General features: G+C 35.6%; 1 protein-coding gene across 1 annotated transcript in view; it reads left to right on the top strand.

The window, feature by feature from the left end:
* slco3a1a (solute carrier organic anion transporter family member 3A1a) overlaps positions 1-9,402 on the top strand; it is a 54,878-nt gene extending 45,476 nt beyond the window's left edge. Inside the window, exons 6-10 of the mRNA XM_067390461.1 lie at positions 271-469; positions 2,133-2,304; positions 2,976-3,148; positions 5,749-5,813; positions 7,061-9,402. Of these exons, the coding sequence (XP_067246562.1) occupies positions 271-469; positions 2,133-2,304; positions 2,976-3,148; positions 5,749-5,813; positions 7,061-7,437 (986 nt within the window). The 3' untranslated portion in view covers positions 7,438-9,402. The remainder of the gene's footprint in view (positions 1-270; positions 470-2,132; positions 2,305-2,975; positions 3,149-5,748; positions 5,814-7,060) is intronic.
* The last annotated feature ends 5,115 nt before the right edge of the window (positions 9,403-14,517 follow it).

Below are 14,517 nucleotides of genomic sequence, written 5' to 3'. Positions count from 1 at the left end.
CAGATTTTTCTCAGACTTTTGAAACTTACTTTATCTTGACACACTTATCTTTGCCACATACACAATAAAACTGAAATTTATAATCATAAATTTGCATTTATTTTGCAAAAGCTTTCATCTAAAGTGACTTACAAATGAGGAATACTACAACAAAAGTGCTTTATAAACATCAGAAGTGCCACAATACAAGATAAAAGTACAAAGATAACGGGTATATACTGTACAGCAATGCTTTATTTTTAAATAACACATTTCTCTCTTCATAAACAGGGATGACAGCTATCCCATGTGCCTGTCTGGGCATATTTTTGGGAGGTTTGCTGGTGAAGAAGCTGAACCTGTCTGCTCTGGGAGCCATACGAATGGCCATGCTGGTCAATCTGATCTCCACTGCCTGTTACGTGTCCTTCCTCTTCCTGGGCTGTGACACAGGACCTGTCGCTGGGGTGACCGTCGCCTATGGCAACGAGTACGGACGGCTCAGCTGCTTTTTTCTCCTCGCAGCCTTGTTATTTTTTGTGCCATTTTTTCAGTCTTTGCAGAGAGGGTAGAGGATGACAAGTCTCCATGCTGAAACCTCTATTTTAGTATAGCATGTATGAGTCAGGTTTAGCATTTTCTAGAATTCACTACTTTTCTTATTGAGTATTTCAGGGGAATAGGAGAGAATGGATAAGTGTTACATCCTAATTTATTTTCCAGGCCCACATGGAATCTGTGATTATAAAACTCTGCAGATTTCCATTGAGTTTGACCCTAATGTTTGAATCTGTTTATCAAAAAGATTTGTTGCATGTTCCCCTCAAATGACAAGAAACCAGGTCTATATTTTTCTAATTGCAAATTATTAGCAGAAAAAAAAAAAAATTGTTTTCATTCTTCTTATTGTTATTTTTGGAATTTAATTTTAATACAAATATAAAAAATACAAATTTTAATACAATTTTCATTGCAAATTATTAGCAGAAAAATGTTTTTGTTTTCATTTTTTTTTATTATATACTTTAATACAAATATTTTTTTTCCACCAAATTATTAGCAGAAAGGTTTTATATATTATACCCCCTTTTTTTTATAAAAAGATTTGTTGCATGTTCCCCCCAAATGACAACCAGGTCTATATGTTTCATTGCAATTTATTAGCAGAATTTCTTTTTTTTTTTTTTTTTGTAATTAATTTTAATACAAATTTTAAAAAATATGTTTTTTAATACAATTTTCCATTGGAAATTATTTGCAGAAAAAAATCTTTTTTGTAATTTAATTTTAATACAAATATTTTTTTATTATGTTTAATACAATTTTTCATTGCAAATTATTCAAATTATTAGCAAAAAACTTTTTTATTTTATTATTATATACTTTAATACAAATTGTTTTTTCCCAAATTATTAGCAGAAACATTGTCAGTTTTATCTCCTATTTTTTATTATATTTACTATGTGTCTATGTATCTATCTAATACAGATTTTTTAAATTATTAGCAGAAACGTTGTCTATTTTACCCCTATTTTTAAATTAAATGTATTAATTTAATACAGATTGTTCTTGCTGTTTTAATTAAATTTGTTTTATTTATCAAAAAAATTTTCTATTTTTTCCTATTTTTTGTTTCTAATCTAACACAATTTATTTTATAGTTAGTTATTAGCAGAATCATTTTTGTGAACATTTTTTGAATCCCAGACTTAAAAAAAAAACGACAATAGTCAACTTCAGTCATCATCAGTCATTTTTACACATTCATAATTCTTTCCTGAAGTGAACTGAATGAACTACATGCCTCCTCTTGATCGGTTAGTCAGCAAATGTTTTGTTCATTCAGTTTGTTCACGAACAAGCTGTCCCAGTTCATTCAGTTCACTCGCGGACAAGATATCAGTGCCGCTCCAATTTGTTTAGACTCAAAACTCAGCCTCATTTAGTATTTATTCAATATTTCTGTGAATAATATTGCACTTTAATTGCTTTTCCCTCAAAATGAATTCCATCTGGGCTTGCTAATAAACAAACAGGGGTGTAAATCCTGAAGCTCAGTCAGTGCTTAGATGAACTCAGTGACACTAAGTATATACAATGCAACACAAAGGAACTTGACTCAGACAGGTGAATGTGTGTTTGTGTGTATTTAGGACACTGCAAGTAGGCCAGAAGCCGGAAGCCCCCTGCATGAGTCATTGCAACTGCTACACTTCATCCGTTAGCCCCGTTTGTGGCTCCAATGGAGTGACCTACTTGTCCTCCTGTTTCGCTGGCTGCACCAGAACCATCGGTACTGGACTACCACCACCTCCTCGCTCTCAGGTCATTACCCATCTCATTTCCAGCACAGCGTTTGTCTCTCTCCCTTTCTTTCCTGTTCGCTGTCACACTCTCTCTCTCTCTGTATGGCTGCTTTTCTCGCTCTCCGCTCATTTCCTGGACAGCACATGTCCAGCGTGGGTCATTAGAACTGAAGCCCACATCGCTCATCAGATATACAGTATGTCAAAAAGGACACCGCGTTCTGCCTGCCAGGCATCTTAATGGCCACTGCAATATGGGTCTTTGCACTCATTACCATACAAAGCGAATGGTTCAAACTGGAATAGATGATTCCAAGACAACAGTCACAAACATTATCATAATTGAGCACTGGCTCACGACATGAATATACCAACTGGTGGGTTTAATGAGCCTGTTCCTGCCAGGGTTCATCAGTTTTCTGTAGATAAAATTGAATATAGTACGTTTAGACAGCTAATAATGACCAACTCTCATTTAATATTTACATTTATTTTATAATTTTTTTAAATAAACCTTAATTTTATTTCAGTGTTGAATGGTGGCATATATAGAATATTTTAATATATTTGCACAAATCCGAAGGCAAAATTATTAGCATAATTACTATTTTATTATATGAGGAGAATATGAAAATGTAAGTTATTTGCTGGCTGTGTAGTTATCATGATCACGTGTTTTTACACTTACAGAACCTGACGAGATGCGCGTGCATCTCCGAATACAATGAGTTTGCCACAGCGGTGCCAGGAAAATGCCCACGCCCCGGCTGCCAGGAAGCCTTTCTCACCTTCTTGTGTGTGATCTGTGCCTGCAGTATGATCGGAGCCATGGCCCAGACGCCCTCCGTCATCATCCTCATCAGGTGACTTTGATGACGATCTATCTATTTATTTTACCCTACCATTCAAAAGTCGAGGATTGGTAAGACTTGTAATGTTTTTGAAAGAAGTCTCTTATGCTTGCCAAAGCTGCATTTATTTGATCAAAAATACAGTAAAACAAAACTGTTTTCTATTTTAAAGGATTAGTTCACTGTAAAATGAAAATTACCCCAAGCTTTACTCACCCTCAAGCCATCCTAGGTGTATAAGACTTTCTTCTGATGAACACAGTCGGAGTTATATTAATAAATATCGTTACGCGTCCAAGCTTTATAATGGCAGTGAACAGGACCGACGAGTATGAAGCTCAAGAAGGTGCATCCATCCATCATAAATGTACTCCACACGGCTCCGGGGGGTTAATATAGTCAAAGTAAAGGCCTTCTGAAGCGAAGTGATGTATTTGTGTAAGAAAAATATAATTTAACAAGTTATGAAGCAAAATATCTAGTGTCCGCCAGACCTAGTATTCAACTTATGAAGAAAGTGTAAACTCTCGCAGTTCAAAATGTTTACGCTACGTCCTACACCTTCCCTGTTCAAACTACGAAAAAAGTTACGCGCCAGTCAAAGTTAAACATCAGTTACGCTTTTTCCGTCAGTTGAATACGGAAGGTGTATTTTTCCATTGATAAAAAGATATTCCTGATATAAAGCTGAATTTTCAGCATCATTACTCCAGTCTTCAGTGTCACATGATCCTTCAGAAATCATTCTAATATGCTGATTTGATGCTCAAGAAAAATGTTTTATTATTAACGATGTTGAAAACTACAGAAGAGGATTAGGGCCAAGCCATAATAAAAAAATAAAACCATCTCGAGATTAAAGTTGTTAAATTTTGAGAAAAAAGTCGAGATAAAATGTTGAGAATAAAGTCATTAAATTACAAGAAAAAAATTGTTAAATTTCGAGAAAAAAGTCGAAGTAAAATGTTGAGAATAAACTCGTTAAATTACGAGAAAAAAGTCGTTAAATTTCGAGAAAAAAGTCGAGATAAAATGTTGAGAATAAAGTCATTAAATTACAAGAAAAAACTCGTTAAATTTCGAGAAAAAAGTCGAGATAAAATTTTGAGAATAAACTTGTTAAATTACGAGAAAAAACTCGTTAAATTTCGAGAAAAAAGTCTAAGTAAAATGTTGAGAATAAACTCGTTAAATTACGAGAAAAAAGTCGCTAAATTTCTAGAAAAAAGTCGAGATAAAATGTTGAGAATAAAGTCATTAAATTATGAGAAAAAACTCATTAAATTTCGAGAAAAAAGTCGAGATAAAATGTTGAGAATAAACTCATTAAATTACGAGAAAAAACTTGTTAAATTTCAAGAAAAAAGTCGAGATAAAATGTTGAGAATAAACTTGTTAAATTACGAGAAAAAACTCGTTAAATTTCGAGAAAAAAGTCTAAGTAAAATGTTGAGAATAAACTCGTTAAATTACGAGAAAAAAGTCGCTAAATTTCTAGAAAAAAGTCGAGATAAAATGTTGAGAATAAAGTCATTAAATTATGAGAAAAAACTCATTAAATTTCGAGAAAAAAGTCGAGATAAAATGTTGAGAATAAACTCATTAAATTACGAGAAAAAACTTGTTAAATTTCAAGAAAAAAGTCGAGATAAAATGTTGAGAATAAACTCGTTAAATTACGACGAAAACTCGTTAAATTTAATTTAACAAATTTGTTCTCGTAATTTAACGACATTATTCTCAACATTTTATCTCGACTTTTTTCTCAAAATATAACAACTTTAATCTCTAGATGGTTTTATTTTTTTATTATTGCTTGGCCCTAATCCTCTTCCGTAGAAAACAGTTGATACAACAGTTGATACATGTGATACATTTTTTTTTTCTAGATTCTTTGATGAATTAAAAGTATTTATTTGAAATAGGAGGTTCTGTAACACTATAAAAGTCTTTATGGTCACTTTTGATCAATTTAATGCATCTTTGCCTAATAAAAGTATTAAAGGAAAAAAAATCTTACTGGCCCGAAACGTTTTAACAGTCATGTGTTTATTTTGCTTATTTATTTATTTTACTTTCAAATGTTTTTTCAAATCTCATTGGTTCAAAAATAAGAGGGGACATTTTCAGTTTGAATGGATGTAACATCTCTGTGTGTGTGTGTGTGTGTGTGTGTGTGTGTGTGTGTGTGTGTGTGTGTGTGTGTGTGTGTGTGCATGTTTTTCTATCCCAGTGGAGACTTAAACCTGAATGCATACAGACTCATGGGAACTCGTGTCACTGTGGGGACCAAAATTGAGGTCCCCATGGGGAAACAAGCTTATAAATCATACAGAATGAGTTTTTTTGAAAATGTAAAAATGCAGAAAGTTTTCTACGATGGGTAGGGTTAGTGTAAAGGGATAGAATATACAGTTTGTACAGTATAAAAGCCATTACATCTATGGAGAGTCCCCACAAGGATAGTAAAGCAGACGTGTGTGTGTGTGTGTGTGTGTGTGTGTGTGTGTGTGTGTGTGTGTGTGTGTGTGTGTGTGTGTGTGTGTGTGTGTGTGTGAGATTTTTGGCATGTTTTTGTGCTCAGTATGTTGACTTATCTCTTGCTCTTTTAGAACTGTGAGCCCAGAGCTGAAATCATACGCCCTTGGAGTTCTTTTTCTGTTACTGCGGCTGTTAGGTGAGATATCACAGCACAGCACAATCACATTTACAACTGAAACAGTATATTCAGTAGAGTAATCCATCTGCCTCACTGAAACTGAAAGTAGGCTAAAAGAATTACATTAAAGATTCAACTTCCTTGCAATCCAAAGTGTTGTGAAACAAGGACAAGTTTATTTTCCACTTCTGTTCGAAAAACAATAGTTTTCTATCAATAAAAGTTCTCAAATTGCCCTATTTTTCACAAAACTAAGGGCCAGATTTACTAAACGGGGCAAATTAGCATGAGAGCGCAATTTCACAATGAAATGAGAGTGATGAGACGTTTTGCACGCGATCTACTGCTGACGCGCAGCCATGTCGCAAAATGGATTAAGACATGCTTTTTTTAGATGTTAAATAATGCCAAAAATACCAGTAAATTGACAAACGCAAAGATTAGTAAATCACGTTGCATGATTCATTTAAATACTCTCCTCCCATCAATTTTGCATCTGAAAGGGAAACTCCTACAAATGCATACGCAATAAGGTAAGCCGCCAAAACAACTCAGTCCACGCCTTTTCAGCGCTAATTTTGCACTGCGTATCTTTAGTAAATCCTGACAGCAGTTTTTTAATGCCAAAAGAGGGTTTGCGCTGGCGCAAGCTGTTAGTAAATCTGGCCCTAGGACTGTATATTCCCTTCACATACACATGATATAGCAAAATACACAATATGTGTAGAAGCAGATGCCTTTAAGGGTGTGTTCACACTTGTAGTTCAGTTCTCTTGGTTCTTTTGGTCTGGGTTAAAAAAGAAAATGTTCTGGTTCACTTAGGTTCAAAGAGCTTATAAAATGTGTAAAGTAGTTAAAAAGTGTCAGGAATTCCTCCATTGCACACACAAGCAGAGATCTTCTGCAAGGAGACGGCAGTTCTGACGTCTATACTGAACTGTATTAGGCAATGTACCTCCTTTTTAAGGTCACATCTTGTGACATCACATCCTATTTTAGGTTCGTTTAGATGTCTTTGGTCCATGTTGCGTTCATATTTAAGCCAAACTACACCAGAGTTCATTTAGAAGCTCCAAAAAGGTGGGTCTTTGTTCGCATGTTTGCTGCGTTCACACTTAATTCAAATGAAGCGCACTAACAGAACAATCACACCAGAGTTCGTTTTAATCGAACCAAACCTGCCAAGTGTGAACACACCCTAAGTAAAGTTAAAATGTAATTCAAAATGTATTACGTATATGACAGCAACATAAACCATCTTGCAGGGTTCATTCCCCCTCCTTTGATATTTGGTGCGGGGATCGACTCCACATGCCTTTTCTGGAGCACCGAGTGCGGGGAGAAAGGTGCATGTCTGCTGTACGACAACGTGACCTACCGGCACCTGTACGTCAGCATGGCCATCGTCCTCAAGGTCGTGGCGTTCCTCCTCTACACAACCACCTGGCAATGCTTGCGCAGAAACTACAAGAAATACATTAAAAACAATGAGGGATACCTCACGCCCACGGAAATGTTCTCGTCCAGCGTGAATCTGGACAGTCTCGGAAAGGACAGCAGTCAAAGCCAAGTCAACAGGACTAAATTTATATATAACCTGGAGGATCACGAGTGGTGTGAAAACATGGAGTCCGTTTTATAGTGGGCTCAGACACCCACATGCTAACTGAAGCATCTTTCTACTGAACGATCATCCTATGAGTTCAGCTCTTATTCCAGGATGTGCAGGACTGTTGTTGCACTTTATTGTAAACTCATTCAAACTCCTCTACTGGGTCCATCTTGTTTTTAGAAGTACTGTTTCTCCAGTGCCAGTAAAATGTTGTAGTAGTTAGTTGAAGGCGTGTACTTCGTTACCTGACTGTGTCATTGACTGGTAACTGTTCAATTTGTTAAATTAGCTGACATCGTACACAAATGCAGCCACAAAATGGCTGTTTCTACAATTTTTCAAGTAAAGCTATATATACAACTAAAATTTTAAAAGTTTAACTCATCATCCATCATCATCAGGCTAGTTAATAATGTTCATGTTGTCGGGCTCCATCCCAGTCTGGGGATCGTTTAGTACATCACAATTATCAATACTAATTCTATTGTATACATACTACAATTTTATATATAAAAATCAATATCAATTATTTCTCAAAACATTCAAAGGGGTGTTTAAGAGATGTTTTTCTTTCTAAGTGCTTTTTGCAGCGTTTGCTTTCTGCTGTTATTTATATTGTTTATTAAAGGGGCTATAATGTAAGAATTTTCATGTGTTAATCGCTTTTATATTGGCAATGTGTGAACATCTTGTAACTTAAACTTAAGAAACGACACCTTTAACGACTTCCTAGGTTGTCTATGAAAGCCTGTAAACTGATTTTTATGTGAAGAACAATTCGAGGGCCTCTCTTCCATTCTATGACACATGAAATTAATATTTATACAATAATCCGAAAGAGCTATTCTGTACTGTAATGTAGTGTGTCATGCAAAGAAAAGTGTTATTCAAACTATAGTCTCACATAACCAGATCTATATATTCTCAAATATACGTTATAATCAAACTATCATGTCATTTTAATGACCTCATCTGTCGACTGATGCCGGTGAATCGCAGAGCTCATACAAACATATCCACATTGTTATTAGATGCTTTCTTAACTGCCGCCTTCTCTCGCTGTCATTTTAGGTGTGTATATTTTGTTATTGAGAGGAAAACTGCACAGCACATATTTATATCTTAACGTCACTCTCAGCAGCGTGGACGTCGTGATTTTTGTCGCAAACAAAGGTACTTCCAAATTTTTACTTTTATGCGAAGAACGTCGCCGTGTGATTACATCTGGGCCTTAAATCACGTTCAGTCTCTTGTACGTTACACGTGCACGAGTGCGAGCACGAGCAATAAGTTGCTGGCTGCAGTTCACTTAACGGCCACCGGTGTCACTAATAACAAGTGTTTCTGAATTCTACATATAGCCCCTTTAAGGCCTAAAATGTCTTAATTTGTAACGTTTATTGATACTGTATTATTAGCATCTTTATACATTTGTGCAATAGTTGGAGAGCGTATCTGACAAAAGTTTTTTGTCTGTTATGAATATATTTTTTTCTTTGTAAGATGTTTGTCATTAGATTTTGTTTTGGATTATGAAGACAACTAGAGAATGAGACTGTTTATGCATAGTTTTATTAATGAATATAAGAATGCCTCTTTATTCAGATGACAATAATGGCATGTTTGGAAGACAGTATGACTGACATCAGAGAAGTTTTGGGGAAAAAGGCCATTTTATTAAATGGCAGAAGACCATTGTCATTCATAAGTAGTGCTCTGTTCTCGCTGCAGAGCAAATAACATTCAGGCTGGGCCTTGGTATTTATGAGTTGGATGAAGAATGACATTTTATACACGTATAATATTACATGTAAAGTGTGTTTCAGCTTTGGGTTAAGATTAAATGATTTTTTCCCCACTTCACTGCAATAAGACATGGCACTGTGGGTTCTTCAACAGATTATAGTGCTGTATACAAAAGAGTGCAAAAACAACAACAAAAAAAGCAGTGTACTTTTCATATCATTTTTTATGCCAAAATAATTTTTATTTTATTCTGCAAATAAATTATTTTTCAGAAAATCTCAGATTTGGCTCTATGGTTTTTGTAAACTTTTCCAAAGCATTAATAAAATTAAAGTTATAACTTTACACAATAACCCTTTCCACCGAAATAATTAAACACACATACAAATATAACAATAATAATAATAAATATATAAAAATAGGTAATACTAATAATATATAATACAAATCAAATCTCTATGGTTCTTTTTGAACAAAACGTTTAAATAATGTTCAAATGAAAGAATTAAAAAAAAATGATAAATAGATGCCCTTCTGTATAAGATTAGTTTTTAAATTCTTATACACTTTAAAAATGCTGGGTTAAAAACAACCCAAGGGTTGAAAATGGACTAACCCAGCAGTTGGGTTAAATGTTTCCCAACGTGCTGGGCAGTTTTATTTAACTATTGTTTAAAAATTACTATATGACTGGCTTAAAATGAACCCAAAAAATGTTGGAAATTAAAAATCAGACACATTTATTAATAATAAATGAAATAAATGTTTATTGTTTAATTATTATTCATTAAATATATAATTAAATGGTCATTTCCAACACATTTAGGTTCATTTTAAACAAAGCTAAATATCTTTAAATAAAGCTGTCCAGCACGTTGGCCAAACATTTAACCCAGTCGTTGAGTTTGTCCATTTTCAAACCAACTTGGGTTGTTTTTAACCCAGCATTTTATTTAGAGAGTATTATTTTAGAGTAATAAATTATGCTATTTTTTTTTTTTTACACATGTAGCAAAAAGCAGTATATACAGCCCTATACTTTTTTAGTAATAATATGTTTTTTATATATTAATATTTAATAGGATTTTTTTTCCTCTGAATTTTTAAACATCACAATACAAATAACAGGATGTATTATACTTGATGTAAATGGACCCAATTTGGTTATTTATAAAATCTAGGTCAAAATGAAGAGAAGATGACTATAAGCCATTTGACTGCTTGTGTGAAGTTTCCACTTTATGGAAAAAGAGATTCAGAATGGGCTTACTGCATTTCTGTTTGTCTGCTTCTGCTTCTATTATAGACCTTGCTTCACTTTCTTTTGAGCTACTACAACCAGCAGCTCCAGTTTTTAAGGCCACAACGTTTTTTCATATAACCTTAAGCTGGTCCTGAAATAAAGAAACTGCTTGATTTATTGTGGATATGAAAGTGGAAAGCACAATCACCACGGTCTTTCAAAATTAAACTGTGGCTCATCTCCAGCACCAGAGACAATACCGCTATTGGTAAAAAAGGCTTTCTTTTGATATCTGTCATAGACACATATGCTCTTTACAACAAAAGGTCATGTATAAACCTGAAGACCTTCAGGGTTTTTTTAATTATTCATTATGAATGGACACCAAATGTCAGGCTGTTCGGTATCACAGTAGAGATTTTCACAGGAGTATTCAAACTGAAATCCATCTGTGATTTATTAGTATATTTATCTTCCATCAGTTTTTAACAGTGCCCCTTTAAGTGAGGTGACACATATACTGTGTGTTAATCTGCTCTGGTGTATAAGAAGATTAAAGTCTTTATTTTATGTGCATGGCTTAGATTCCCTTTTGCAGCCTTGGCAGATAAACGAAGAATCAATAGAAGTGGAAAGAGAGTATGATTTGAGACTTGAGGGGAAAATACCATTAACTAAATGCTGAAAATGAATTGCTGTTCTTTTCTTTTCATAGTTTGCAGCAGTGCACCAATGTTAGCAGCAGATCCTTTAAATCCTGTAAGTTGTGAGGTGGAGCCTCCATGGATCAGACTTGTTTGTTCAGCACATCCCACAGATGCTCGATTGGATTGAGATCTGGGGAATTTTGGAGGCCAAGTCAACACCTCAAACTCATTGTTGTGCTCCTCAAACCATTTCTGAACCATTTTTGCTTTGCGGCAGGACACATTATCATGCTGAAAAAATCCACAGCCATCAGGGAATACTGTTTCCATGAAAGGGTGTTCATGGTCTGAAACCATGCTTAGGTAGGCGGTAGGTGTCAAAGTAACATCCACATGGATGGCAGGACCCAAGGTTTCCCAGCAGAACATTGCCCAAATCATCACACTGCCTCAGCCGGCTTGCCTTCTTCCCATAGTGCATCATGGTGCCATGTGTTCCCCAGGTAAGTGAAGATGGTGCTTTCGGGGTTCAGCATGGGCACCCTGACCGAGTCTTGAGCCTTGGCCGCCCATGACCCTGTCGCCAGTTCACCACTGTTCCTTCCTTGGACCACTTTTGATAGATACTGACCACTGCAGACCGGGAACACCCCACAAGAGCTGCAGTTTTGGAGATGCTCTGACCCAGTTGTCTAACCATAACAATTTGGTCAAATCCTTACACTTGCCCATTTTTCCTGCTTCTAACACATCAACTTTGAAGACAACATGTTAAAGACAAACACTTGCTGATGATCACTTCACCTGTCGGTGGTCATAATGTTATATATATATATATATATATATATATATATAATCAGCATACATCAACATACATTTGACATACTTGACAACAATAACCCTGGTTTGCAGAGCACTTTAAAAATTCACTTACAAAAAGATTCACTTAAAAATAAGCAACAAAATCATTGGTTTCTGGTTTAGAAAGCTACAACAACAAAGCAATATTCACTGAATAATACTACATATCTCTCTGAAATATTCAGGCATTTATTTATAGCATGATGTCCTGTTCATCAGCACCTGCAGAAGACACAAAACATCTGCCAAGACTACAAAAGGTTTATTCTTGTTAAAAATATGCTTCATGGAATGCACTGTTGTCAACACTGACATCTCAAATACGGCTTTGGTGGAATACTGCTCACTTTTATACATCTCAGAGGATCCAAACTCAGGAGGGATGAGGATATGAAGCATTTATGTCCTGCAGTGCAAGGTTATTTATCAGGGTTGTTATTGTCAGCAAATAAAGAGCTATTTAAATGGATGTATAGCAATAACACAACTCAAGAGAGCTAATTCAATTGCCTACCAAATCAAATGTTGGTAACACTTTAGTGTCCTTGTTACATATGTAGATACTATAGTATTTTTTTACTGTAAATTTTGCATAATTACATGCATCTAACCCTAAGTAGCCTACATGTAGTTCATTATTATTACCAAAGTCCCTTTAAGACAAGTCATTTAACTCGACGGCCATCTTTCAAACGCCTCTCGGGCATCCTGGGCATCCATGCATCTTTTTGAATGGGGAAACATCAAATTCTCTAAAGCTGTTTGCCAAGCGTTAAATTTCATATTTAAAAATCACCAATGAAATCTGACAACATCTGTCTCCTTTTTTTCCCCCCCCAAACGCTCGAATCATGACAAACTACTTTTTTAGGCTGTATCAAGGTAATGCGCATGCGCAGACCTAAATGCGCGGCGCAAATCTGTTTCTATAGAAACCAGTGCTTCTAACGGCTGCCACAGTGACGTGATGACTTTACCAGTCGGCGATTGGCTCTTATTTTGAAGGCGTGACTTATGCCGCGTTCCAGGCAACCGTAACCCGTGTTTTTCCAACCTTCTACCCGTGAAAGTGCACTGGAACAGCAGTCAAAGCCGTGACTTCCCACCCGTGAACCCGTAGATCAATGTACTACCAGTTACGAGTTCTGACATCACATAGCCCGTGAAACAACAATGACAGCCCCTACTGATGCCGTGTTTATGCAAGTACACGGTAAAATAAAAGGTATAACAGCTTCTCTTGCCTTATGCGCCGTTTTCCTCCTCTGTTTCCCTCAAATAAGCAAGGAGTAGGCACCTTTGGCGATAGAAATAATTAATGAGCATAAGCCCCGTACGGTCTGCCATGTTGGTTTGTTTACACTTTTACGCAGTTTGGCATGACTTTCCTGGAACGCTACAAAGTCGTGAGTCGTGATTTGAAATCGTGATTTACGGGCTCAAAAACCTGCCTGGCACGCAGCAATATTCCGCCATATTGCGCGTTACACTTTCTCCCATTCAAAGCAATACGAGTGACATGTCTTGTGTTATATTTTCTACAGTCTTTGTTATTACTCAGTTGGCTACGTAAATGAATAATTACACTGTAACACAGACAGCTTAAAATAAAGTGTAACCCGAATGTTTTTTATTGCTAGTATAGCTAGTACTTGTTAGTATATTGCCTAAGAAACTTGGGGGGGACCTTTCTGTTTGGGAATTCAGACCTTCTCTCTGCTGAAGGATAAGGGAATATCACTCAACAATATTTCCCTATAGACTTACACTCTAACCATGGAGTGTATTAGTAGGGTTTGGTTCGGCATGTGTTGTGTACGTTTATATGCACATTGCATCCGTTTCACTTTGTTTCACATAATAATCCATCACTGCTTGCTATATCCCATCAAACTGTGCATAATTAATCTGAGGATTCATTACAAGGACTAATTTCTCAGGAGACTGGTGTGTTTGTGTGAAAATGCACAGAATATTTTATGTAAATAAGTCATTCAAAAGAGAGTCGATGTTCTGCTGCAGTGCTTTAACTGAAAAAGATGCTAAATGTATGGTTTTGAAAATTATCCTCCAGCAGTCCTCAAATTGTCCATAATAAGCAAAGAACTTATCGTCTTAAGCTAAAGATATAGCTGCTCTGCTGTGTCACAAATATAAATCAAAAATACGTCTGACACTCTTCAAATGGCATTCATAATATTTGAGAGAGAAGAGGGAAGGGTGCTTTGTCAGTCGGCTCTTTGTGTTGTACATTTTTGATGTTTGGTTCAAAGCGGATGTTGGGAGTAGCTCAAATGCTCAAATACAGACTGAGTTTAGGAGAAAAAAAGGAAGCTTGGTGCTTTATGATCAAGAATTTTTCTTTCACCCCAAAACAGAACAAGTAAAACTAATATCTGGACATTAAACCATTGTGGAATATTCTTGAATGTTCTTTCTTTCTAACTTTGTTTGTTGTCCATACATACACTTTACAATAAGGTCCCATATAGTTCATGTTAAATAATGCATTAACCAGCAAGGAGCAATTCATTTGTTACAGTATTTAATAATCTGTGTTAAAATTAGGGGCCGTTTACATGACACTGTTTTAAAAAAAAACGCATTTATGCA

Source organism: Chanodichthys erythropterus, chromosome 7 (assembly GCF_024489055.1).
Source record: "Chanodichthys erythropterus isolate Z2021 chromosome 7, ASM2448905v1, whole genome shotgun sequence".
NCBI lineage: Eukaryota > Metazoa > Chordata > Actinopteri > Cypriniformes > Xenocyprididae > Chanodichthys > Chanodichthys erythropterus.
The sequence above is the reverse complement of the archived record's forward strand: the minus strand, read 5'-3'. Positions and strand labels throughout refer to the sequence as shown.